Below are 27,200 nucleotides of genomic sequence, written 5' to 3' on the forward strand. Positions count from 1 at the left end.
AGCCCCGCCGTGCCCCGCTCCTAGTCTCATCCCGTCCCGTCGAGTTAGGGCAAAGGGGGAGCGATGAGCGATCCGTCGGTGTGTAGCTTCTTCACCAAGACCCTGTGCGCGCACGGCGGGCGGCTGGAGCTGTCGGAGCTGCGGCAGCTCGTCGGTCTGTCGGCGCAACAGCTGGAGGAGACGCTGTCGGCGGCGGGCCCCCAGCGGTTCCTGGTGCAGCGGGACGGCGGCGGCGTGTGTGTGCTGGCCGTGTCGGCCGTGCGGGTCTGCCTCCGCAGGGACTGCGGGGGCTGCGACCGGCTGCACCTCTGCAAGCTGCACCTCATGGGCAAGTGCAACCTGGGGCCCAGGTGAGCGCCGCCGGGGCGGGCAGCCCTCGCTGAGGGCAGGGCACGGGGGACCCCCCTCATACGCACCCGACCCCCGTGGGCTTCTCACGGAACGGGCCGCCGTCGGGACTGGCCCGGGGCGGCTCCCGGCCCCCTCCGGGCCAGGTCCCCCCCTCGGGTACAGCCTCGTACCGCGCGTTTCCTGCTCTCGAAGGACTCGTTTGCCATTCTCGCTGCTGCTTGTTGTGTCTCGCTGTTAAACCTCGAAGTGACCGCGGTAGGTTGTGTTTTTCTAAAGCCTGGTTTTCTTTGTCAGTATTACGACTTTTTGTTTGTTGAAGCCTCTTACCCGCCACACTCATTCCTCAAACCTTTTAAATACTTTACAAATATTTATCTCCAAGGGAAAAAGAACAGTGCTAGTATATCATCTGGTTTTAAACTATGAAGTTATGACTGTAAGTTGCTGCCCCGCTTACATCCCTTTCTTGAGAGTCAGCATTTGAGTTCCCACATACATCAATCCTGTATGTACCGAGGATCCACAGGAAGGGTAGGCCTGGTGGGCCAAAGATTTAAAAAAAAAAAGAGATGAATGGAACAAATCGGGGCAGAAGTGCAACCCAGAGGCTTTTCAGTCACAGTCAATGGCAACAGTGAGCTCCGATAGAAGAATGTGCAGTTTAAGCCCCCAAGCCCCAGCCGTTGCACTGTTGCAGTAAGTGTATTGATATGCACCAGATTCTTCCTCTTCCTGGCCCAGCAAACCATCTCGAAGTGCACTTGGATCTGAAGAGCATGGAGGGGAAAGGCCGTATCTGTCTCAGAGTGGTACTAGCAAAGTGTTGGGATGCTAAAATTTTCTTACCATTTCTCTCTTTACTGGCAGTACAATAACTTTTCACGTGACCCACTATTAGAAATTAGAAATCCAAGTGCAAGTAGGCGCTTGTACTGGATGACTTGGTGTGAACTAAAATGTGCAGCGAGGTGATGCCATTCATAATGATAAACGGTTCTGTCCTCTCAATAGCACCAAGTATTTAAAATCACTTTTGTGTGCATTAATAATTATTAAAACGAAGAGTATGTCTTTCATGGGAGGGAGGTTGGTTAAAATGAGGGTCAGAAGTACTGCTAGGAGGACAACATGGATGAAGACAGAGAGTATTTTTTAATTGATAAGGTAAAATCTACCCTTGCTTCCAGATCTTGCATCCAGAATCTCTGGAAAGAAAGATGTCTGTGCAAATACTGGGGTCCTCCTATTTAGTGGAATTAGGATTTTAGTCCCATTAAACCTGTTTTTAACTCGTGCCTGGCAAGTAACTTTTCCCTGTTTTTAATAAATGTGTTATTAAACTCAGCTGGTTAGTTATCACTGTCTTCGTGGCCTGTTTCAACCTTCGACTTACAACTGTGTGCTCAAGTGATGTAGATCACCGTTTGATTACTGTCAGTGGAATCTGAAGTTATCTGTGGAGGAATGCTGGTGATGGCTCCCACCTCGAATACTCTGTAGCTCACCTACCCTCATAGCCATTAATCAAGTGCCTACAGAATCTAATATCCTTAGGACATTGTTTCTCAGGACCAAAGATGGCACACTTCTGCCCTTCAGACTTTGCATTCTATTATTAACTTACAGAGCAATGAGTCCAACAGGTAGTGGTGGTCAGGGGTGAAATGGCTACACAAAAGTCTGTACAGAAGGGTTGGATCAGACACAGCGTGAGGTAAAAAAGCTTTCATGAGGAGAGTTTCAAGAGTTAACTAGAAAGAGGCTAAAATGGTAAAGGGGACAGAGGCTTGGGTCAGATACATTCACAGGTACTTTTAGTGGTTTAGTGTGTCTAGTCTAAAAGCTATATCAAACCATGCTTTTGAAGAGCAAGACATTAGGAAGCTGTATTTTACTGCATTGAATTAATGCATAGGTTGACTCTTCTCCTCTTATTGATTGCATTATCTTTTCAAATAGATGCAAAAAGCCGTGCAATCTCTAATGCATACTCACTTCAGACATTTCTCTTGGGTTAGTAAGTGCTACCAGCATCTTTGTTACTGTTGCTTAATTGCTTCTTTATCCAAAACTTTGAAGTTAATGAACTTCCTTGGGGTTTGTTTGTGTTTTGGGGTTTTTGTTTGTTTAACTTCCTGCCCAGCAGACAGAACAAATTGTGTTGTTTTCAGCTTCTTTATCTCTTTGTTTTGCACTCTGACTCTTGTGTCTTTCTTCACCTGCCATCCCTGGGACAACAGCCTTTATTAAGGGTGTTTCAACTTCCACTGTTGTTGATGTATTTCTCTAAAACCAGCTTTCTTTCCAGCTGTTCAGGTCGTGTGACTTGACTTGCCTCTTACTGGAGGGAAAAAAAGTGTGGGGTAGACAGACTGGACTTCAAATCTGTGCTGCTAGCTTCCTTAAAAGTGGTCTGGCCGCATCAGTGTTTTCCCAGGTTGCCTGTTGTTATCTGAAGTGGTTCTTTACATCAACTTGGCTGAAGAAGCAACCATTCATATTTTTGTGTATTTTCCTGCAGATCTTGTAAGTACCCGCACAACATCATCAATGCTGAGAACAAAAAAGTTCTAAAGACCCATGAGTTGTCTAGCCTTGACGAGAATGAGCTGCGAGTCCTGCTTCTCCAAAATGACCCTGTCTTCCTCCCTGATGTGAGTTGTACTGATTTCTTAAGAGAAGTTTTTGTTCATTTGGAATGGGAGAGGGGCAGAGAGAATGTGGAATTCTGATCTTGATTTCAGGCTGTTAAGGTATGTAACAGTAATGCCAAGGTTAGTCTGAATGACGTAGGAATGGGAATGGCTGGGTGTGAAAGCACCAGAAGAAGCAATATAGAGCCGGGGTTGTGAAAGTGCCAAGTACTTGTAAGGGAAAAAAAAAAAAAAAATCAATAAAAATGCTAAATGCTGAGGAATGTGTTGCTTATCTAAATACCAGAAAGCTGGCACCTGGATAAAGCTATTTTATCTGTAACTTGTCAGCAGAAGACCTGCTGTCTGACAACAGGAAGTGGACAACAAGGCTATGGCCTGTTTTGTGTGCCACTCCATTTATCCCAACAGGATAGCTATAAAATTACTCCAAACAAGCAAGCAAAAAACATCAGCAACTTCACCAGAGATTTACAGACGGTGAGGTAAGCAAGACGGAGGTGAAAGATCACAATAACTGTTTGTGCTTACAGGAGAAAAGGCCTAACCAAAACCCAGTTTGTTGGCTTTTCTCTGAGATGTGATGGAGACCAGAAGGCAAGGGCCCCTTTCCTTTTCCAGCCTATGTAGGCCTGCACTTTTTGGTGCTTGAGGGTATAGGGGAGTGAGAAAAATCTGTGAAAAAATGACCAAATGACTGCAGTCAGTTTTGTCTGAAATCTGCCCCTTCTAAAGTCCACTGAGGTTTTGTATACTAATTTTTTACAAGGCACCTTTGTTTGGTTTGTATGCAAGTCACTGGTTTTGATAAATTTGCCTAACAATCCGTTGTGGTACTGCATGTGTGTGTAAGGGCAATGCTATCTTCAAGGTATGTCTGTTTCAAAGCCAAGAATATCCTCTTCTGGCTACAACTCTTCCTGATTAAGAAATTACCAGAGTACTGCCTGTTACCTTTGTCTTTTGGAGGTTATAATCTCCACAGATCTGTTGGCCTAACACTTCTATTGCTTTCTTATTCCCTGCTATGACAGTACTGGGCTTTGACAAAATAGATCTTTTCTTGTTTTTTGGTAGTGTTTTAAAATATGTTGTGCTGGCAGGTTGAAGGAGCATGGTGGTGATGAGCAAGGAGGATTAACAAAACCTTTGTCCACTCAGATGCATCTAAAACTCCTGTTACTTGTTTAATTACTCCCAGTAATGACCAGAGAGTGGCAACCATCACTGATTGATATTACTTTTAAGCTCTTTTCTATAGCTCTTGTCAGCCTTCACTGCAGTCAGGCATCATTGATTACCTCTAATTGAGCACCTAAACTCCTATTATGAAGTAAAATAGCAGAAGACAGTGGTCATGTAGGCTATTCATAAACCTGAGAGCTGGGGAAAGGGACATGAAAGCCCACTTGGTTGTTTAGAAATGCTGACTGGCACCGTGTGTGTGCTGTGTTTGTGGGACCGGGGTCTATTTAGCTTGGAGAAGTGAAGGCTCAGGGGGATCTAATCTCATCTCATCAATGTTTACAAACACCTGAAGGGGAGTGTGTAGAAAGCACAGAAGTGATTTTTCCTCAGTAGTGCCCAGAACCGGAGGTGATGGGCACAAACTGAAACACAGGAGGTTCTCTCTGAACATCGGAAAATGCTTTTTTACTATGAGGGTGACTGAACACTGACACAGGTTTCCCAGAGAGGTTGTGGAGTCTCCCCCCTTGGAGATACTTAAAACCCATCTGGTCACAGTCCTGGGCTGTAGCTGGCCTTGCAGGGGCATCTCTGCTCAGGCACCTTGAGTACCTCCCTTTGTTCCTTCTTCTCACCTTGGTGTCTGCAGGGGTTTGTTTGTTTTTAATAGAATAACTGTAAACCAGTCAGTTGTTATGTGACTGTCTTGTTTAGGAGTGCCAAGAATGAATGCTTGTTGGATTGGCTTTTCTTGGGGGGGAAAAAAACCTAAACCAAAAACAAAACCCCACTTATGCACAACTTCAAAACTAGAAATGCATGAGTCAGCTGAAAATGCCTGCTCTTCCATACAAGAAATCTGCCTAGATTGAAGAAGTCACAATAAAAACATGCCTTTTTGTCTCTGTATTTCTGCTGTTAAAACTGCATGTCTATAGAAGAAAGAAAAACAATACCGATTCTAATGTGATTCTAGTGGAATTACTGATTCCATTTCAGATTGCATCTGTTCTCCCACTTCTAGATTTGCCAACTTTACAACAGAAAGGATAGTAACTGCAGCCAGCAGAATAACTGTAACAAGCTTCATGTTTGTCGACACTTTCTCCATGGGGAATGTAGATTTTTTTGCTGCAAGAGGTCCCATAACCTCTTGGATACCAATTCATTGAGAGTGTTGGAAACCGGAGGCATTGATGTGAAGATAGCTTCAAACATGCAGACTATATGTAATCACAAGCATATGGAATTCATCAAGGAACTGAAGAAGGGGAAAAGTAAGTTGTAAGAAACATCATCCTCGATACACAAATTGGGATGTTACCAGCTAGCTCAGTTTCTGGCTCAGCAGTGCTGTTCATTCAGTCTTCTCATGCAGGTCCCAGAAGCCATGCACCTGGTCAGCAACAACACCAGTTTCCAACAGGAGCTGAAGGTAAAGATGGAGGTATGGATTGTTTCTAACCTTCAGTCCTGGGATCGGTGGTTCTCATTGGGATCTGTTTTCATACAGTTCCTACAGCTCCCTGTGGTAGTTGGAGTGCAGCTTATGTGCTTACCCTGCCAGATGCTGAAAGCCATGGTCCTGGATGGCCTGTGGAGGAGTGTTGAGATATCTGCCCAACCATTGTGCAGCACAATGGGGAGTAGTCTGGGATTGGTCTCTGTACTGTTCTGGACATCATTTGCTTCCTGGGAAGGAGACAGAATTGTGTCTGTGTGAGATCTTTCCTTGCCTTCTGTTCCTGGGGAATGGATATAGCTTTGCCAGTTGAGCAGTTGTCTTGATATACCTTCCAGTGAGGGAACAGGAACACCTAAATCTCTTGTCCTCCTGAGCAGAAGGGTCTTGTCTTTAAAACCTGTCAGAGTCCAATACTCTCAACAGTTTTTTTTCAGATGTTCCACGCATGGAGGATGTGATGATTAATATCAAACTTACTTATTTGAAGATAGGTGCCGTTACACAGGTGTTGTGGGCTATTCCAGCGGGCAGCTAGGCAACGCACAGCCACACGCTCACTTCCCCCTCACCACTTGTGGATCAGGGGAAGAGGAAAAAGAGAAAGCGACCTCAAGAAAACTTGAGTGTCAAGAACAGGAGAAAGCGAAGGGTAAGTGAAACAAATAAGAAAAAGAAGCAAAAGAAGTGTTGCAAAGGCAATCGCCACCTCCCACATATAGGCTGATGCCCAGCCAGTTCCCAAGCAAATGATAACTAACCCTTCTAAAACACCTCTTTTCCCCTTTATTGCTGAGCATAGTGTTATATGGAATATTTCTTTGGTTAGTTTGGGTCTTGCCAGGTGTGTCCCCTTCCAACTTACTGTGCACCCCCCAGTCAATTCACAGGGGGGCAGGGTGAGAAACAGAACGCCTTGATGCTGTGCAAACATTATTCAGCTGAAGCTAGAGCATCAGTGTGTTATCAGCATTGTTTTGGTCAAAAATCTAAAACACAGCATCATATGAGCTGCTATGAAAAGAATTATCGTAGCCTTGCCCAATACAATGAAATTTCTGATGTAGCAGAGTAATGCAAAATACACTGAAAACAAAATACAAATGTGAAGTTACACTTACCAAAACATAGCAATTGGAATACACAGTTCAGTCAATACCAATGTGATTCCCATACTGGTCTGTATAATATGCTCACTGTCATGATGCTGGGTGTTCCCAGTCCCTGGGAAGGAATATGTGGGCTGAAGCCAGCTCAAGGCCGTTGCTCTCCTTGGAATTCTTTTGTTAGTTGCTTAATTTTTATACCCCTGTGTTGGGCTGAGCCCTGTGTTCACTCACTTCATGCTGGTCTGGCTAATTCAGGGAGAAACATTTATATCACCAGTTGATTCACTCAGCTGACATATCCCTTTATGTACAGCAAAGGCCACCCTTTGGTCCCCTTTGTGTTGAGAAAAAGTCAGCTTCTTTGCAGCAGCCATGGTCAGTGACACCCTGTGTTACTCTCTGAGCTTCATGACATTGCCCTTGCCCATTTCTGCTGAGACTTTTTCCACTGTAGGGGTTCACTGGTCAGTCACAAAGCCCTAGCTCTTGTGGTGGGGCTTCATGTATGTGCGATAGTCGAATCCTGGAAGTGCTTGACTTGGCTACTGCAGTCAACTCCTTGTTATTTCTGGGGTGAAATACCAAATGCAGTGTCTTCGTCTTAGACATCTTGGTCTATTTTGATAGGGCAAATAAGGATCAATGTGTTCTTTCCTATAGATAAAAAAGGTGATTCCTCTTCTAAAGCTTCAAAGGACAACAAAGAAGAGAAGTGTGATCAGATATGTGTGTTCTATGTCTGGAAGTACTGCAAACATAAAGGTAAGCTTTGTAAAAAGTAATGTTATCTTTGGAGTCTACAGAGGCACTCCCCACTCATATGGCAATAGCGGTGCCATATGGAGTAGCAATTTTGCCTTCTCATTTGCTTTGTTTCCAAGTCACTAATAAACACTGTTAGAATTACAGACATAATCAGAGGGGAGTCAGGTGGGTACAGTAAACCCTTTCTCCTCTGGATGATTCGTCTATGGCCTGTTTCAGCCCTGTTGATGGGGGCAGGCTTTGTGTGTATTTCTGTGGCAAAAACCCTTCAAATGTTAAATGTTACACTTTCTGTAAATATTAAATCAATTTAAGAGCTTTTCTTATGTTGTCATCATTGACAACTGGTAACTATAGGTCATCCTTTATTCCTGCTATATATTATGTACATCAGATAATAGTGATACTCTTCCCTATTAAGTCCTTTTTAAAGTGATCTGAGGTGTTAAAATGTCTTAAGAAAGCATAGTAGTTGTACCAGCTAAGCTAAAAGTAAATCTAGTCCGTTGTCTACCTGGCAGTGGCCAATAGCAGAGGTCTGAGGGAAACTGCAAGTATAACAATTGTATTTGGGGGCTGTCCCTGAACAGTTGCTTCCAGAGCCTCAGGTTAGGCTCTTCCTTGGTTACAAGGAGGTACCATGAGATTTTCTTTCACTGAGCTTGCCCAGTCACTTTCTAAAGGACTACTCCTCTTTTGACTGCCTGGTCTTGGTAAAAGATCCACTTAAATAGATCAGACTGTGTTTGCTTTCACTTAGGATATGGACAATAAGTTGCGTGATAACTGTTTGGTCTGAGATGTTTGTATGCATTTAGCATTTCTGTTGTGTGTGTGTTCTGGTAAAGATGCCGTTCTCCTGTCAGAAGTTCCTTTTCTGAGATGCAGATGAGTAAGTTACTTTAGGGCTTGACAATACCTTTTCTTAATCATTACTTTGAAGAGAGACAGCACTTTAAAAAATAATTTCTCTTTTATGGGTAATTTCTGGATAATAGAAATAAAATCTGGCCAAGAGAGACCAAGTGTGGTTTTGTCTGCAGCATGCCAAGTTAATTTAAGCACAGTGCTTTCAAGACAGGGTGAACTCCAGCTCTGTTAACTAAAAAGAAGGAAGAAAGGAGTGAATGACACTGTCGTCTTCATAACTGGGGTTCATTTCCTTATGTTCTCTGGTCAGATACATCAGGGGTCATGAATGGTGAAAATCCTTTTGGCTCTATCTGTACAGCAGCTACTCCAGCCTTGTGTCAGATTTCTCAGACTCTCTGCTTGTTTAAGACCAGGCTTGAGGCTTAAGTTTATCAGCCTTTGGACCTGCATAATGTCAATGGTGTACCCGTGTGCTGGCTGTGGAGGTCAGGCTCAAAGCAGCTATATTGTGACCACTAAATAGCTAAACTCAAGTAGTAGTTGGAGAGTTAGTGTACTTTGCCGTGCCATGTTTGGCTCAAAAGTGGTAAATGAAGAGGTTTGGTCCATACCTGATGTGGAGTATCAGAGGCTTGGAGATCAGCCTCTGCCTGTATCCAGCAACGTGCACATGTGCAGGGGTGTTAAGCAGATCTGAACTCAAACATGCAGACATATATGCATTGAAAACAGATGATTTAAAAAATCCCAGAAGTCTTCCTCTTCCTGTGTGAATGGTATATAGCACAGCTGCAAGTCTTTCATGCAAGGCAGTTAAGAATTGCTGCTTCCTATTTTCTGAGAAGCAAAGCAACAATTCCAACAGTGCCTGGCAGCCTTGTTAGTGGGGGAGCGTGCTACCTGTTCAGAGGTGAGTGTAGGGTCCCTTCCGGGAGATGTTCTTTGGAGTATTGCAGTCCTTTATGCTGCCTCATTCATTGGGCTTGTCCTGGAAAACCATGCAGATTTTGATAACCACCCCATATGTTCTAAAGGAAAGAGAAAATCAGATATATTGTGTGCTCATGTGACGTGGAGACTAGAGTTTTTATGGCTGAGAAACATGGTGGTGTGACCCATAGACACGCACTTCCTGTCTGTGGCACTGCTCTCCCAGCTGCCAATGTTGAGTTTCAGCAAAGGGAAGGTTGTGGCTTCTTTGGAATATATTTAGCAGTATGAGAGCTTATGTTGCTTTTCCAGGTAAGACTGGAGACACTCCTATAGTTCAAATATATTTCTATTTTCAGCACTCTGTCTTTATTGCTTGTACCAAAGTCCAGGAGATAAAGCCAAGAGTGTAAAAAATGCTTGTTCCTTCCCTCCCCACCCCACCTTGTCTCGCTCTGTTATGATTGCAGAGCTCTTGACTGTGTCTGATCTCATTACAGATAAATGCAGATTTGTTCATTACCACTTGCCGTATCGATGGCAGGTATATAATGGGGTGACCTGGAATGACCTCTCCATGATGGAGGAAATTGAAAAGGCCTATTGTGACCCACAGACCAGCAGGTATAGTGATGCTGTACTGCTTGGTTAGAGTACTGTGGTTGAGACCTGGAGGAAAGCTTCTTTGTATTCTTCCTAAAGGTGTCTGACTTCCATAACTTTTGATTACTGAGCTGCTCAGGATCTAGGAGGATGTACAAATAAGAATTGTTCTTCTTAAAAAGAAAAGTAAAAGTGATTGCATGGAAATATCACCCCATTTTTGTCTTCTAAAAGTAACAAAACTATCTTGCGTTTAAAACTCAAGGGTAAAAAGAAGTGGATGGAATTTAGTGCTTAAAATATTAGTATTTCAAATAATGAATCATACTTTATAGTAATTTAAGTTGTGCCTTTTAACACCAGTTCAGAGCTGGTCCTTCTCTATGGCTATTCCTTTCCCAATACAGCTAGTATCTATAATATGCCTAGAGAAATTTTATTAAATGCTCCTTTGTGTAAGCAGCCCATCTTTTTTTTAAGAGAGCACATTTTCCCTTTAACTCCTTTCTGAAAGCCCCCCTTTAAGCCCCGTGGATTCATAAGGGACCCCAGGTTTGACCTCCGTAGGCGTTTTGGCCTGTGCGTCTTCTGACAGCAGATGACTTTGATTTGCATCTCGATAAGGCTGCTGGATGGTACAAATCACAAGCAAGGTTCCCAACAGGAGGCTGCTTTCAAAGTCTTTTTGCCTGAGAGTTAATTTTTCAAGGCTTCCAGGAGTAAGAGCCCAGGTGGCTCCAGTGATGAATGCTATTTACAGAACTTGCAGCTGGGACTGCATCCTCTGTAGCCGCATTAAAAAGAAAGCTGGTACACTGCAGGTGTTTGCTGGCAACTCAGGCAGGTACTTACCAACTTCCATTTTTGTACTGAGAAAAACTAAACATGATACTTATTTCAGAAGTACTCTTTGCCACATTGTACATGTAGCCCCAGACTGTCTGTAAAGCTGGCAGTGCAGCATGTGGCTAGTGATTGAGATGGCATTTGGTGTCTCATAGGCCATAGTTCACTTCTGAAGTTTGGAAACAGTTTTCAGAGCTGCCATGCATGCTGTGGGAAATATTCATATTTCAGGCCTATTACGTTCAGGCAGTCACATTATATTAAAGAAAATTCCACCATTTTAAACTGGGGATTAAAGGCTAATGTATATACTGTTAATTACAACAAACCTGATTTTGTCCTTACAGAATAGTGGGTAAGAACATTGATTTCCAGACAATGACCTGCTGCTCTTCTTTGCTTCGACGCCTCTCTACACCATCATCAGTCACAAAACCCACATTTTTATTGACCACACAGTGGCTTTGGTATTGGAAGAATGACAAAGGCCAATGGATTGAATATGGAGAACAGGTGACTACATCCTGTGCCAGGAATCACTTCTGAAGAAACGTGTGGAGCCTCTTTCCCCTCTTCCCTTTTTACTCAGCAGGGTTAATTAAGTAAATACTTATGCTTGAATGTTACAGTGTCAAGTAAGGCAGTGAAGCTACAGATATTCATAACAGATGTGATGAAATGGTGACAGGCTATGGGGGAGGAAACATACCTTATCTCCTTGCAGTGAGGTTCAGTATGAACTTTTTACATATTGTACATTGTTTTGCACATTAGAGAATTAGACTTGCATTGTGGTTTAACCCTGGTGTCATGGAGCAGATTTAGGATCTGCTGACTATGCCAGTTTGTTGTGGGGGAGATTTTAGACCATTTGAAGAACCACTGCCAAAGGAAGCAGCAAAGTTTTTTTTGTAGTAGGATGTTGTAGAAGTAAGACAGCAAAGCCCCAGTGGCAAGGTTCACTCTATTACTTATTTCACAGAGAACATAAGATAACTCAAAGTTACTAATACAAATCTTTGTACACTGTAATACAAGGTTATGCACTATTTAAGTCACTTACCAAAGGTCTGCAGTTGGTAAGGGGTCTTTCAGCCTTGAGGAGTAACCTGGAGAGGTGTCCCAGCTCAAAGGGAGATCCTTGAGCCTGCTCCTTAGCAGAGAGAGCTCAAACAAAGCTCACTCGGGCTGACATATTTGTGGAATAAAGTGGTTGGCTCATAGTCAAATTACATGTGATGAAAAAGGTAAATATGAGACTCCTCGTACCTGCAATTTTCTTTGTTCCTTGACAAATTAGCCTTGGAAGAACCACCTGCTATTCATGTGTTAATCACATGATCAACGTTCTGGTTTCCAGGCTCATACATCAATGCTCACTCACCATGTCACCTTGTTCCTGTGAGGGTTTTCTGGGAACAGGTTGGAACTAGAAAAAGTCATGGACCAGTCACAGCCTGGACCTTTACTTCCTTTGGAGCCTGAACCAAAATACCACCAGTTTGGTCAAGGAGTCGAGTGCATCCATCACACCCAGCTGGCAAATAAGCACCACAGAGCTGCTCAACCCCCATCCCCAGTGGGATTGGGGAAGGGTAAAAGTGAGAAAACCCATGGATTGAAATAAAGCCAGTTTAATAGGTAAAGTAAAAGCTACACACAAAAGCACAGCAAGGAGTTCATTCACCACTTCCCATCACTGTTCAGCAATAGCTAAAACATTCCTGTGTTATCAACACTGTTCCCAGCACAAATCCAAAACATAGCCTCATACTAGCTACTATGAAGAAATTGAACTCTATTGCAGCCAAAACCAGCACAACTTGTTACAGGAGTTTAAATGGGATATATGTGTGTCCATCATTACTAATAATGTATTCATGTGCATGTTAAGAGTGTTTGGTAATCATGCTTAATGTAGATTCCTCTTCATCCTACTCTTTGTGTCTTCTTTCCCTCTTCCCAGACTAGTTATCCAGGCCTTAGTCCTGACTGTGTTCACTCATTACTCTTCTCTCTCTCTTTTTTCCCTCTTTTTGCCCACAAAGGGAGAAGGGGATAGTGTGAGCTCACCATCTTCTGCTATTATTGAGAACTTGTATCTAGCGGATCCAGATGGCACCATATCTTTCCAGGCTGGCTTATATAATTACAAGCTCAACTTTAAAGGTACTCATTGTAAAGGTTCTTATTTACAACTATGAAGTGCTTTGCAAAGGCTAACTTGCAAGCTATCCCAGCTTTTAGAAGCCATAATTTGTTTTACTAACACTACCAGATTTACTCACTGGAATGGGAAGTGAGGTAGTGATGGCCCAGAGGAAATTCCTTATAAAAGTAACCTTTCCCCTTATTCCTTGACACTATCCAGACTCACACTGGACCAGAAATAAAAAAGATTCTTAGTCTTCAAATAAAGTCATAGTAAACCTTAAGTAAAGTTAGTTAACCCTATGACTGCTATAGCTGAACCCAGGACACCCTGTAGATGGTAAAAATGAAAAATAAGCATCTTTCTCTGCAACTGGAGCAACACTTAAAGAGCATGACTTTATGACTTTATAGGCTTTATGCCACCATTCTTCAGCAGATAGAATTGACAATGAATATACACTTTCCATTAATGAATAATTGTTATTAATTAATGACCCCATCTTGTAGTCACATATTTGTTACTTTTTCCTTCCCTTTTCTCCTCAAGAAATGACCCAGACAAACACCTCTTACAAAACTCAAAGACGGGTCTGCAGGCGACCAAAGTTTGTGTCTTCTGAAGATGTGCAGAAGATAAAGAAAGGGTGAGTGATGCACTTTAAGTTGTTGGGTTTTCATATTTCAGAAGTAATTATAAGGCAAAATGGCTTCCAGTGTTGGCAGTAATTGTGTGAAGAACAGAGCTGTTGCTAGAAAGAAACATATCCATTTGACTGAGCAGAAGCTGTATCACAACTGCCAGCTTGGTGCATCACCTGGTTTTTGGGGTACATGTTACTCCAGGTACCACGTCCACAGGGCTGGTGATGGACGGTTGTTCATTAAAAAAGCAAGAGGACTGTGACAATTGAATGGCAGCATGCAAAGCTCAGCTCACAGACTGAGGCCGTTTCCCAGGGGTTTTGTGGGTTATTTTGTGTATTTTTAAATGTAGGTATTGGCCAAAGGGGATGCTGCCAGTTCAAATGTTCGGAGCCGTACTAGATTTACTAACACCTCGTTTTCTGTCTGTTCGCCAGCAGCCAGAGGGATTCTTCTATTCCAAATCAGTCCTGTCCTGTCCACTGGGATCAGTCTGCACTGCCTGACTTCGGATACAAGGTATGTATCTTCTTCCCCTCACTTCCCTTCTTATTTTTTCCCCTTGTAATTGTGATCTAAAGGCATGATTCAAAGGAGGATGCTGCTTAACTGAAGCAATTGTAACTGAGTAGGTGCTAAAAAGGGACAGGAGTGATTTCTTGGGTGGGTGTGCTAAAGGTGATCTCCCAAAAGCTCATGCCAAATTCCCATGAACTTCAGCGGCATTTTAGGCATCTATCTACATGCAAAACCAAACCTCATCAAATTCAGTACAAAAAGATTCACTATTAAAAAGGAAAAAATGGCTTACTTTGGTGGACCAGTTAAACAAGGGGCTTTTATGAAGTGTCTGTTTCTTCACTAGAAACTGGGCTGAGACCAAACTCTTCCTGTGCAGGCCATTAAAAAACCATCCAATAATAATACCATCATGGCTGTTGATAGATAAAGTTTGGGTTGGAGATGTAGGAAGGGTAATCCCTGTATGCTCTTTCAAGTCACCCAGTACTGTCGTGAGCATCACAGATCTGAGTGCAGACCATGGCCTCAAGGAAGGACAGAAGTAGAGTTACAGTCAGTGGTATCAAAAAACTGTTTGCAGTAATCTCTTCAACAAACCAAACCCCTGTCAGCCCAAGGTCTGGGTTCCTATTTGGTCTACCAAGAATAAAAATGTTCAGATGTTTTTAAATATTAGTAATTCTTAGGTTTAGTTTTAGGTTTTTTTTAAATTGCTATGTCTAATGGTATTAAGAAGCAGTCCTGGAAGAGCAACACAGACTGTGGAAATGCTAGAATGCTAGGAAAAAAGGCTTTTCAGTATTACACTTGGCCTTTTTATAGTGTTTTTGCCCCTGATTGAAGGACAGCACATAAGGTAGAGCATAAGGTTTTCCTTGTTGACTGCGTCAGAGTCTTGTATGATGCTGACCAAGTTATATTGGCACAGATATCTTGATGGCTAGGGACAGGACAGAAGTAATATCATATTTCCCAACTGGGAATTCTTTCTGTCTAGGTTCAGTTGATGGAGAGCTCCACTGCCATTCTTACTCTTTGCATTTTATTTTCCCTAGTGTAGTTACATTGGCAGTGGCACGAGAACCAGAAAATCTTGTCTCGTAGCTTCTCTGGGCTGGTTTCTGTTACTCTGCTTTGTGCTGAATGTTTCATTTTACCCTGACTACCCTCTTGTGTTGGATTATGCCTTAGTGTAACTCCTGTATCTGGCCATGTGCGTGTAGCAAATTCATCTAAACCCAGTCCTAATGAAAAATGAGCAGGTAAAATTGAAGTCAGCTGCTGTGTACATTAGCTCACTTCAAATAGCTGGTTTTCACAATCAGCAAAACTGTCAAATTTCACAAAAAATTTCACAATTATAAAAGTGTCAGTGTCCAGCACCCACTGAATGAACTGAGAAGGAGTTTGTGTGGAAATATGGCAGCCAGACGTTTTGAAGATTTGGGCCTGTGATATTTTGAGCTCTGTCAAAGTAACAAAGGATATAGCTAATCAGCTCTCCCTTTGGCTTAGCAGCAGCTTAACTGATGGACATAAGCTTAAATTTTTCCAAAGAATGCCAGGAAGACAGGTAGCTCAGTTCTTTATAGGTCTCTGAGTTGTATGTGCTTGGCTGCTTCCCTTATTTACTCTGCAAATTTCAGTCTGAATTTTAGTCAAGTCCATTTGTTGGGGTGTTTCTGGAGTCACTGAGGTGAGTGTGAGACACTTTGGAACGCGATGTACAGATCCATGGTATCATAGAGGTACTTGTAGGGATGCGTGTGGTGGAAAGTTCATCTTGCTCCCCAGAGCTCCGTTTGCTTGCTGAGTTGGTGCCTAAGAAACTGTCTCTTAATGTGTAAACTGAGTGCCTTTCACTGGAAAGGAAAAGTTAATTCTGTACTTAAAAAGGGACAAAGCCCACAGTACCTGTTGGCACTTCAGGTGAAAGCCTGGGCTAGATTAAATATTTATATGGGACTCTATGCTTGGTTTTTTTGCAGTAGGTAATATTGGGACTGGCTGGGATTCTACGTGCATGTGGTGACCATCATACAACCTGGCAATTACTAATTGATGAATTCTTCAGACACTGACAAATAATCCTGCCAAAATTTGTTGCACTGGAAGCGGTCCATTTTAAAAAGGAACACCTATGAGACAGGGAGAAAGTCATCTTTGCTTAAAAAGAGTAGTTGTGTTTTGGTAATATTGCTTATTTTTTGAGTGTTGCAGTATCTTAATCTGTAAGTCATTTAGAATCATAGCTCTGTAGAACGCAGAGTGTATGAAATGCCCAATGGAACTTGGGAACACCAAGTGGCAAGTTGGTGTGAATTTCTTCTGTCTCCATGTAACAAAGTGGAATTAGTAGTTGGTAAACCTTTTAGAGACAAATTAAAAAAAAGAGTTTATATTGTCTTGGAATTTCATGCTGGGTTTTAAAATGTATCTTTAATGTACAACTGAGAAATATGTGCAATAAATGTGTGGGTTTATGTCAGAGGATCAGTCTTTGGCTGCTATGTTGCTGAATCCTGACATGTGTGCCAAAGATTGCTGTTCTGTAAACAGGAACGAGAGCTGATGCAACGTGAAAAGTCTGTCCGTGTACTTTACAGATAGCAGTTCTCCTTGGGTTACTGTTACTAGTCCAACCTGTGCTGCTTCCAAAACCAAGTTAACCGGAGATCAAGGTTTGATATCACAGAGTACTGTTCCTGTAGTCACATGCTAACAGAAATTACTGTCTGCAGTGATTCCTCTTCTGCCTCAGAAACTCCACTCCTTGATAGTGGGTTAGCAAATGCTTATGCTCTATAGGTTTTTTCATTTTAGCTCTGAAGATGAAAAGAGCTAAAAAAGTTAATGTTGTTAAGAAGTACCCGATATCTGAAGGGGTCCTACAAGGATGCTGGAGAGGGACTCTTCATCAGGGACTGGAGCGCTAGGACAAGCGTAATGGGTTCAAACTAAAACAGGGGAAGTTCAGGTTAGATATAAGGAAGAAGTTCTTTACTGTGAGGGTGGTGAGGCACTGGAATGGGTTGCCCAGAGAAGTGGTAAATGCTCCATCCCTGGCAGTGTCCAAGGCCAGGCTGGAAACAGACTTGGGCAACATGGTCTAGTGTGAGGTGTCCCTGCCCATGGCAGGGGGTTGGAACTAGATGATCTTAAGGTCCTTCCCAATCCAAACCATTCTATGATTCTATGATAGTTATCAACCTGCAAGAGCAACGTGATGTTACCCTTTATTAGCAGGAGAAACATCCTTGGGGAAATATGGACAATCGCACAAAGTTTTCATGCAGAATATAACTGGCTTTGTTGCCTGAAGTCCACCATATGATAAAATAATTGAATTACTTACAGGATTATGCTTTGTACCATGTGGCCGACTCTCTGTTTTACCCAGAAAGGTTACAGTTCCTTAGTAAAAGATGCAGCATAGCAAAAGTGTAATTGTAGTTTAAAGAAGAATTGTTTATGTAGGAATAAAAGATGTAGTACTGAAATACAGTGGCATAATTTTCATCTTGTTAGGTGATGGTGAGCAACCTGAGCTGTGGTGTTATAGAGCTTGCAGATAATAAATACGTGTCCATCCAAATTGTTTTATGTATTGTATTATGTTTTAAAAAAGCTTTGGAAAATACTCTTGTATTAAGACATGCGAAATTTAATTCAACCTTGTAAAAGCTTTTTAATAAATTCAAAGAAATTATTCTTTCTTGTGTAGCTGACTTTATTTTCAATCCTTAGAAGACTTTCCTATGATAAGGCCTTTTCATCAGTAAGTCCTTAGTGCACAATCTGGACATGGTGTCCAGAAAAACACCTCTTTATTTATATGCAGCTGTGAAATATAAGTCCTATTTTTATCTCCTCTTCAAACTCAGCCTTGTAAAACATGGAGTTTTTGCCTGATGTTGGTAAGATGTTGATTCCATTAAAGCAGTTTTCCTGCTTTAAACACAACTTTGATATGCGAGATGTCACCTCACGTCCCCGCTTGGCTTAGGCAGCAGTGAAGCGGAAAGTACTGCCAAGTGACATCAGTCTACCAGCATTATGCATTTTCAGTCAAGCTTATGGAAGAGAAGTGTTTATTGTAGAAGATCGAAGCATAGATTACTTCAGAGAAAAAATGGAAACTTTATGCATGACACAAGCAAGCAGAAGAGCTCCAATCTTATTTTAATTCTGGTTTACATTAGCTCTTCTATGGGAAAAATGCACATTTCCTGATGGGTTTTTAAACACAAAAAGTATGAATAAATAGACTTTGTTTCCTTTAGGAAAGGAGATCTACTTGCTGAAACGGGTATTTAGTGTAACCTTCTTATTAGAATCCTAATTGTTCTCTTATGTTTAGAAATTGAGCTTTTTTTCTTAAGTCTGTATTTAAGTGCAACTTTCCAAGTTTTAACTTCGATAAGTTAAGGAGCTGTGATCCTGGGAGGTTGTATGTGTTTGTTTCACCTTTAATAGCTGATGCTTCATTAAATGTCTGGTTACAAATGATACTGTTTTCTAGCACCTTTTGTTCTTAAACAGCTTTATATATAAAACTAACATCTGGCATAATCAGTGAAGTTTTGTTTCTGAAATTTCTGTTTCACTGAGATCTAAAGTTGTGTCAACCCTTACTTGAAGGTGATGAACATTTAACTGACCCTTTCAGCATCCTTCCTGAAGAGAGGCGAGGTGTCCTTGCAGCGCAGGAGTGACACATTGGTTTACATATTAAGTGTCTGTCCTAATTTAGTCACATAGTCACAATCTAAAACATTAAGTTAACCTTCATAAGTATAGTTGGGGACTCTTTTCTGAAAGTGTACCTGCTGTAATGAGGCTTTGGCATGTTATGAGCTAACTGAAGCCTCATGTCTTTTTTTGCTTTGGTTTGTATTTTATAGGCAGTGGAGATCACTGATACAACTGCTGAATACAACCAAATAAAGCAGCTGTTTCATCAGACTATGAAGAAATACAGCATCCTCAAAATAAACAGGATTCAGAATCCATCCCTCTGGAAAGTGTTTCAGTGGTGAGTATTTGTTTCCTCATCCTTATTGGGGTTGGGGGAGTGTCCTGGTGTCCTGTATCTGCTTCCTGGGAAAGAAAAGACGTTACCACCTGTGCTTTAACATGACTGGTATTTCCTTCTTCGGAGCAGTTCAGGAGTGAAATTAAGTGTCAATGGCCTTCCAGAGAATGCCATGCTTCTGGGGGAAGATTCCCTTTGCATGGCCCTTTGGAAGATGGGGGGACAGATATGTACAGAAAGATACGAATTATGCAGAATTTGGGATGAGGATGCACACAGTGATGCGGCATAGTGCATTGTCTCAGGGATTCAATAGTGACTGCCTGCTGCACATGTGTTTTGTCTGTTACAAATGTTCATGCATTAGAGAAAGTAGGCAAGGCTAAAGGGTGCTTGGGGCTTTTGTTCCAGTCAGATGTAGTAAAGGCTTTCTCAAGAGTACCTTTTCTGAATGAAGTCAGTATTTGCTGAGAAAGAATCCTTGTGCTTTAACTTAATGATCCCTGAGATCAGAGCTCCTTTCTGGTTTGCAGCATCTGCCATCAGTACTACTGAATGCCAAGCTAGATGACAACAGATTTCAGCTGGTGCTGGTGACAATAGATGACCATGTTCAGGTTAATTTGGTAGCAGATTAAGCTGTTGCATAGAACTGATGTCTAGTTTAAAACAAAGGCACAGATACTTAGTAGAAGTATTCAAGGACTGTATGGAATGGTAACAGAGAAGGAAAATACTGCTCAGATAAGTACTTTCACCTGCAACGTGACTGAACCCAGGAAGTCACCAGCTAATAATTTCATAAAACCTTTTCATGTAGAAAAATGAAGACACTTTAAAACATGTAGCAGTGCGTACTGTTTATCCTCCTCTAATGAGATATTTAAGCTAACCAGACAGAGTTCAGCAATTTCTCAATGAACAAATTCCAGTTCATTGCTCTTACCTTTTCATTTATGCAGTTTACAAGTTGGAAGGATTCTCCCCTCTCCCTCGGTCTGTTTATTGTGTAGCTGATCAGCTCCTGAAGATTATTGCTGTCTTGTCCTTCAACAGCTTCTGAAGACCTGTAGGATGTCTGGATGCTGTGAAATATTTTTGCCTTCCATTGAGATTCCTCTTTTGATACTGGTCATAGCTCAGTGTGACTCTGGCCTAAATCAGTAAAATCTTAAGTGGTGAAAAGAGGCTCAGTTTGTCTCCTTCTGGCTCTGTCTCCTCAGCCACACTGATCTCACAGAGGGGCAGGAGCTCAGGGTGTATGGTGTGAAGAATAAGCTGCCTCCAGCTCCTAGTTACTGCTGGGGCATGGAGGCTCTGTGGATACCACCTCCACTCTGCAGAGTTTTGGGTGGGAAGGGATGAGACAATAAAGCAGAACTAGTAGGACCCTACAGAGGAGCAAAAGGTTGGTACAGTGGAGACTGTAGTAGTGTCAGTGCTTATGTAAATGCACTAAAGAAGGCCAGGATTATCTAGAATTGCTGGGCAGTGGTATCAGTATATTGCTCATCTTGTAATTGTTCATCATACTGCTAGTGTGTCTCATCTTCCAAACTGAGAGAGGAGAAAACAGACTGGGAATCATAGAATGGTTTGGGTTGGAAAGGACCTTAAGATCACCTAGTTCCAACCCCCTTGCCATGGGCAGAGACACCTCACACTAGACCATGTCGCCCAAAGCTCTGTCCAATCTGGCCTTGAACACTGCCAGGGATGAAGCATTTACCACTTCTTTGGGCAACCTGTGCCAGTGCCTCACAGTAAAGAACTTCTTCCTTCTATCTAACCTGAACTTCCCCTGTTTAAGTTTAAACCCATTACCCCTTGTCCTGTCACTACAGCCCCTGATGAAGAGTCCCTCCCCAGCATCCTTGTAGGCACCCTTCAGATACTCAAAGGCTGCTATGAGGTCTCCACACAGCTTCTCTTCTTGAGGCTGAACAGCCCCAACTTTCTCAGCCTGTCTTCATATGGGAAGTGCTCCAGACCCTTTATCATCCTCATGGCCCTCCTCTGGACTTGCTCCAACAGCTCCATGTCCTTCTTATGTTGAGGACACCAGAACTGCACACAGTACTCCAAGTGGGGTCTCACGAGAGCAGAGTAGAGGGGCAGGATCACCTCCTTTGACCTGCTGGTCACACTTCTTTTGGTGCAGCCCAGGATATCTCATTTAGCTGATACATACATGTACATTATATACTCATTTTCAAAAATGCCTTTCTCCCTTTTCTTCCACGGCTCACTCACTCCTCCTCTGCATTTTTCTGTTAGGCAGAAGGAACAGATGAAAAGGGAAAATGGAGGGAAGGAAGTAAATGAAAAGCTCCTTTTCCATGGAACCAAGACCTCCTTTGTGGAATCCATCTGTATTCACAATTTTGACTGGAGAATTTGTGGAAGCAACGGAACTGTCTATGGGAAGGGTACGTAGGAAATGACTCTGTTAGTTGTCTACTTAGACTCCCCTGATACTACAGCAATCAAAGTTTTGAACTATAGAGGGTGGAAAAAAAGGGGTAGGTGATAGTATTATGATCTTCTTTCCCTCTGGGGAGGACAAGGATTTGCTTCGAGCAGGGTTAAGTCTTTTCATAAGGTGTTAAGAGAATTACTGTAGGGATTTGGAAAAGCCTCTGTTGCTGTAGGTGGGATCTCCTGAAGGCTGAAGGTCATAATTTGAACTTGCCAGAGAAATGGCTGCTAGGCCTCATGGCAGGGAGCAAGAAGGGCGTGCATTCCCTCAGCAGGATTGTGGAAGGTCCTTATGTTTTCCTGTCTATCCCCATTGTAACACACACACCTATAGTGGTTTTATGTTTTATTTTTTTAAAAACTGATTCCTGTAGTAGCAAATTCAAAGTGGAAATCATGTGTGGAAATCCTTTCTCTTGTAAAAATTTCTGTGGGATTATGTAAACTGAGTAAGAGGAGACCTGAAAGTTGGGTTGAATACCTCCTGAAAAACAAGGGGATGCTGTTTTCGCTGTCCCTTTGTACATATTCCTTATAACCACGTTTTCATATTATTTTCTAGGAAGCTACTTTGCTAGAGATGCTTCCTATTCCCACTCATACTGTCAGCCTATGGTGAAAAACAACGTCATGTTCGTGGCTCGTGTGCTGGTTGGAGACTATGTTAATGGCAACACAGCCTACGTGCGCCCCCCGCCAAAGTCTGTCGATGGGCTCCAGTTTTATGACAGCTGTGTGGACAATGAGACAAATCCCTCCATTTTTGTTGTCTTTGAAAAATACCAGATTTACCCAGAGTATACAATAGAGTATACAGAGGAAGAAAAAAAATGTATTGTATCTTAAAGGGATCAGAGCTGTTTATAACCCTTGTCTTATTTTCTGTATTGCAGGTGTTCTCATACTTGGCAACTTCTTTTTGCTAGAATCCTTTGGAATGTTAATCCAAGGAATTTCTGTATTGAGGAGGGCTGGCAAAGCAGATGTTACATTTGTTGAGACATTGCCTTGTCTTCTCCTTTTCCTCTCTTAAATCAAGTTTAGACATTTAAATAACCATAGCAGAAAAATCAGAATTGTGGGATGGGAAATTGAGTGTTTCAACTTCTGTGGGCAAATAATTGTAAATGCATTTTCTTAGAGAGTATTTCTCTTTGCCAACAGCTCAGTTAAGAGAAGAATTAACAGTACAGTAGTTTTTAAGCATGCTGTGAGGTTTCTAGTAATCAAAGATTCTTTCCATTGCAGAATACAGTTGATCTTCTCATCTATCGCAATTCTAAACAAGTCAGTTTTCAAAATGCCACTTGTTAATGCTGATATAAGTTTCAAGTTTAAAGTTCTCAAGTGGAGAAGTTTCATCTGTACAATGGCAGCTACTGTTTGGATCAGAAAATGGTTTGCTCAGATTCTCTTTGCAGATCTGCAGTAACTTGCTGTGTGACCTGTATAAAAATAGAGCTCAAGTGAAACTGCAAATCCCAGTCTATGAGTAAGTAGGTACTAAAATGTGGTGGTTTGGCTGCAACTAATGGCCTTAAGTACATAAAGGCTGTGCCGAAATAAGGCAGGCTCTCAAGTAATGTGACCACCTATTTTCTCAATGTGAACATTTGCTTAGCAAATGCTATAGGACAGGAGAAACATCTCAAGAAGCAGAGATATTTCCTGCCCTACTTGTAGACGTTAGTTTTCATTTTTGCATAAATATGACATGACTGGAAGAACCCTGTTACGTCCTCTGGAGGCCAGTGGTAGAGCTGCTGTTCTAAGACATACATGTTTTGTTACCCACGTTGCGTGGGGCAACTTGCTGACGAGCACAGCTCCTCTTTGTAGCTGTGGTGATCCTGGATACTGCTTCTCTGAGTCTGATGTGATAAATGTGCTTTGCCTCCATCAGTGATGTACAACCCCACCAACAGTGGTTATGCCTTTTACAAAGTTACATGCTTTTTATTGTCCCCAAAAGAAAATACAGAAACTCATAGAGTTTCTACTGAATCTTAATAAGGAGTCTGTAAGTTAATGGAACTGAAGAGCCTCTGTACAAAGATGTCTTCTTCCGGCAGTCTAGTTGTTAAGAGGGAAAGCACTGTGAAGGATAGAGGAGCAGTAACTTTTGCTTTCAGGTAAGCTTTACAGTAACACAAATAGCCTCCCACTTACTTGCGTCTTCAATACAAATCTGTCAACCACACGTACTACTCAAAGTTTGCAAATTACCTGGAGGACAGGGAAATATATAAAACTAGGAAATCTTACTAAGATTACTGTCTTGAAACTAAATGAAAATATGCATCAGTAATGCATTAAAAAGGGAAGATTTTACCACTTTCACGTTTTTCTGTAGAGTTCCCGAATCATTTAGTTTTGACATATTTGCAAATAAAATGTGTTTTCACTCACTTTTTGCTTGTTAGTGTGCAATTTCTCTCCATATGTAAACTTATGTCTTCCTTTCATCTGTGTTTCTAAACCAGGGAACTGCCTGGATGTAGTTTTTGCATTTTAGTGTAGATGCTTAGCTAAACAGGAAGGATAGAGCAGAGTACAGTCTGATTCATGGAGAATATTTCTGTAAAGGAACTTCCTAAGATACTTTTAATAAATTCTAAGTGCTGTGATAGTTTAGTTGGATTCCATGTAAATAAATAGCTGCTCTGAGCAGTTGCCAGAAGTCCTAAGAAAAGGGAAAGAAGGTGGTGAGGTAGTAGCAGAACTACTGTTTTAAATATGTTGTAGTCATCAGACTACTACTTTTTTGAATATCTAGATGAGTAACTTTTAAAGAATCAGAACTGAGCACCTATAAGACACACAGTGCTGCATTTCCCCACCCCTGTGAGCTGAGACCGGCAAGTATATGGAGAATACTGGTGAGATCCTGACAGCTTAAGACTCCCCCTATAATCCTGCATCCAGCTCTGAGGCCCCTAACACAAGAGGGATGTGGAACTATAGGAGTCAGGTCCAGAGGAAGCCACAGAGATGATCTGAGAACTGGAGCACCTCTGCTATGAAGACAGGCTGAGACAGCTGGGCTTGTTCAGCCTGGAGAAGGCTCCAGGGAGACCTTAGAGCAGCTTCCAGTGCCTAAAGAGGCTACAAGAAATCTGGAGAGGGGCTTTTTACAAGGACGTGTAGTGACAGGACAAGGGGGAATGGCTTTAAAGTGACAGAGGGGAGATTTAAATTAGACATTAGGAAGAAATTCTTCACTGTCAGGGCAGTGAGACACTGGCACAGGTTGCCTAGAGAAGTTGTGGCTGCTGGATGCAGCAGACTGTTACAGATTTATGAAATGAACCCATTTAAAAGCTTCATCCATACATGCAGAGAAGTCATATACTTGCTGCTCAGCTCAGCACATCTTTGAATTTATAGATGTAAAGCAGACAAAATTCTCAATCACATTATGTTAAAAGTACTACAAATGTCATTCTTCTATTTATGTAGCAATGGATCATAACATTAATTACACACTTCACAAGGAGCCAGCAGAGTTCTCAAGCTTTTCTTCCCTAAGACAACTTGTTATATTCCCCGAGGGAAAAGTTACCTGACTATACATATCTTATTCCTCTACGGAGGACCTCCAGGGGCAGTGCAGGGCCAACTATGGAAGTGCTTTTTTAGGTCAAAAGGGGACTGCATGTGGGACATGGGGAAGAGCCTGAGTAGACAAGCATGTCTGTGTGCAGGAGAGTGTGTAGATGTGATATCAAAGCCAGAGCTTGGGCAGTAGAAGAGTTGAGAGGCATTTCTATTCAGGAAGAAGAAGAGGAGGCATTAGCTCAGTTTTGGTTTGAAACATCAGCTTTCCCTTCATGAGGGACTACAGAATTACTGTTGCAAGACAACCTCTTAGCTCTGCTATGCTGCAGGAATCCAGAGGCGCAAGAACTTCACAGAGGTACATGGCTCCCCTTGTGCATCGTTTGCAGCACCAAAGCTTATCACATTGCTTGTACCAGATAAAGCTTTGTGTCAGTTCCCCTTAGCTCTCTTTCTGTGGCAGAAGCTCCCTTCCAGTCTTCACCTGCTCTGATACACCTCTATAAACATTGTTTTTAAACTCTGCTTTGCTAACATGTAAGGACTTGTGCTATTGAGATGGTAGTAAAGCCCGACTTCCCAAAAGTCCAACCTAACATCCAGAGATGGTGGTAGTTGAGCTGAAATCCAAGCTTTTTTCTTTTTTCCCTAAAACATTTAAAAGCGCCAAGAGAGTACCTGTGTTAGAATAGTTGCAGGCAGCTACTGTCCCTCTTGTCTGGTTTCACTCACACAGTAATATCAGAAACCTCTGAGGTGTTATATTGAAAGGAGAAAGTTACACATTTTATGAAAGGGAGTTCAACAATACACACCTGGAAAGAGCCTGAATGCAGACAGATCTGTCAGGCCAGAGCCTGTGACTCGCGCCTGAATGGATAGGAGGCCTGATATGGAACTGGGTTTATCCCTGTACTGGCCCTGACCCCACACTTTCCTATTAGCTACGTTTAAAAGGCCCATTTGAATTACCTGATCAGTTTACTGATTATTTAACGTATTAATGAAGTAACAAATTGGGCAAATGAAGGATTGAAATCCAGGCCCTGTTACTGGACTGTATATAATCAGAGGGAACTTTTAGGAAAATATACCAGAAAAGCAGTGTCCTGGGATGCTCTGGAAAGCTATGCATTATCAGCAGGTTAGCTTTTTCCTTCCTTATGGAATCAGGTAAGATACAACCTCCTGAAACAGCGCTCTATTTTTTTTGGAAGGAAATCATCATCATATCTCTGACTCTAAGGTACTCTTACCTACCGTCAATGGCTAGCACGGTTTACAGCAGAGCACTCCTCCGCTCCCTGCACCCATACTTTGACTGGCTTATATGCTATTTGAAAAAGCTTATTTTGAAAAGCTTATTGCTCTTTAGCTGAAGCACAGAGGAAAGACTTATGCCATCGAGTGAACAGCTATTGCCTTCCTAATAAGTCGCTCTGTCATCGGTGAATTTGGTCTCATCACATCACGTTCTCTCAGGAGGCACCTGAGAAAGAAGAGGTAAGAGAGAAACAGGAAGATCATGAGTACATCAGTTTTCCTGTAAGATCATCAGCAGTATCCTTGTAAGAGGAGGAAAACAGTATGTAAAGACACGCTCTTGAGGTGCAGGTTTCCCCTATTGGAAACATTTGGCCTTGGCAGTAAGTTTAAGCAGAATTCTCAGCATTGTTTTCAGCACTGGGAGAGATTGAAAATGAGCGCCCAGAGACCAGTGTGCAGAGAGGAATCACTTCAGTGTTGTATCTAATTTTTTTGTTTCAAAGAGACCTCAGGAAGGGAACAGGCAAGGCTCCATATTGTCCCAAGGATCCATTCTTTTAAGTGCACAGGCAGACCCAATCAATACCTTACAAGAGACCTCCATGTGGATGAAGAAGCAACATCTACGATTTCTACCAAATGAGACTCTTGTGATTTATACTAAGGCAAGCTCACACATCAGACTCTGCAAATCTTATTTCCCAATACAGCAGCTGTCATCATTAGGACAGATTTGATTTTCAGCATTTCACAGAGAAGTTTAG

General features: G+C 42.1%; 2 protein-coding genes and 1 long non-coding RNA gene across 4 annotated transcripts in view; 1 reads left to right on the plus strand and 2 right to left on the minus strand.

The window, feature by feature from the left end:
• Positions 1-26,285, plus strand: LOC115605702 (zinc finger CCCH-type antiviral protein 1-like). Of its 2 annotated transcripts, none has more exons than XM_030480508.1 (14): positions 1-350; positions 2,873-3,005; positions 5,218-5,470; positions 5,545-5,640; positions 6,146-6,307; positions 7,425-7,526; positions 9,833-9,956; positions 11,129-11,294; positions 12,830-12,950; positions 13,483-13,579; positions 14,015-14,096; positions 19,004-19,134; positions 21,412-21,563; positions 22,175-26,285. In XM_030480508.1, the coding sequence occupies exons 1-14, from the start codon at positions 64-66 to the stop codon at positions 22,456-22,458; spliced, it is 2,190 nt and encodes a 729-aa protein (XP_030336368.1). In that variant the 5' UTR covers positions 1-63; the 3' UTR covers positions 22,459-26,285. The 2 variants fall into 2 exon arrangements, with proteins under 2 accessions (XP_030336368.1, XP_030336369.1); XM_030480509.1 differs by having other exon boundaries at positions 5,572-5,640.
• Positions 17,695-20,766, minus strand: LOC115605704. The gene is made up of 2 exons (XR_003990690.1): positions 20,081-20,766; positions 17,695-19,199 (listed from the first exon to the last, which is right to left on the minus strand). It is a non-coding gene; the product is annotated as an uncharacterized LOC115605704 (long non-coding RNA).
• Positions 24,972-27,200, minus strand: part of TTC38 (tetratricopeptide repeat domain 38) — a 25,938-nt gene continuing 23,709 nt past the window's right edge. The window contains exon 14 of the mRNA XM_030480510.1: positions 24,972-26,659. Within this exon, the coding sequence (XP_030336370.1) occupies positions 26,566-26,659 (94 nt within the window). The 3' untranslated portion in view covers positions 24,972-26,565. The remainder of the gene's footprint in view (positions 26,660-27,200) is intronic.

The sequence above is a fragment of the Strigops habroptila genome, chromosome 3, assembly GCF_004027225.2.
Source record: "Strigops habroptila isolate Jane chromosome 3, bStrHab1.2.pri, whole genome shotgun sequence".
Taxonomy (NCBI): Eukaryota; Metazoa; Chordata; class Aves; order Psittaciformes; family Psittacidae; genus Strigops; species Strigops habroptila.

Bases quoted from the DNA above. Each gene is read 5' to 3' on its own strand.
- LOC115605702 (XM_030480508.1), top strand. From the start codon at position 64: ATGAGCGATCCGTCGGTGTGTAGCTTCTTCACCAAGACCCTGTGCGCG. The intron at 351-2,872 runs GTGAGCGCCGCC...ATTTTCCTGCAG, and splicing joins AAGTGCAACCTGGGGCCCAG to ATCTTGTAAGTACCCGCACA. The intron at 5,471-5,544 runs GTAAGTTGTAAG...CTGGCTCAGCAG, and splicing joins GGAACTGAAGAAGGGGAAAA to TGCTGTTCATTCAGTCTTCT.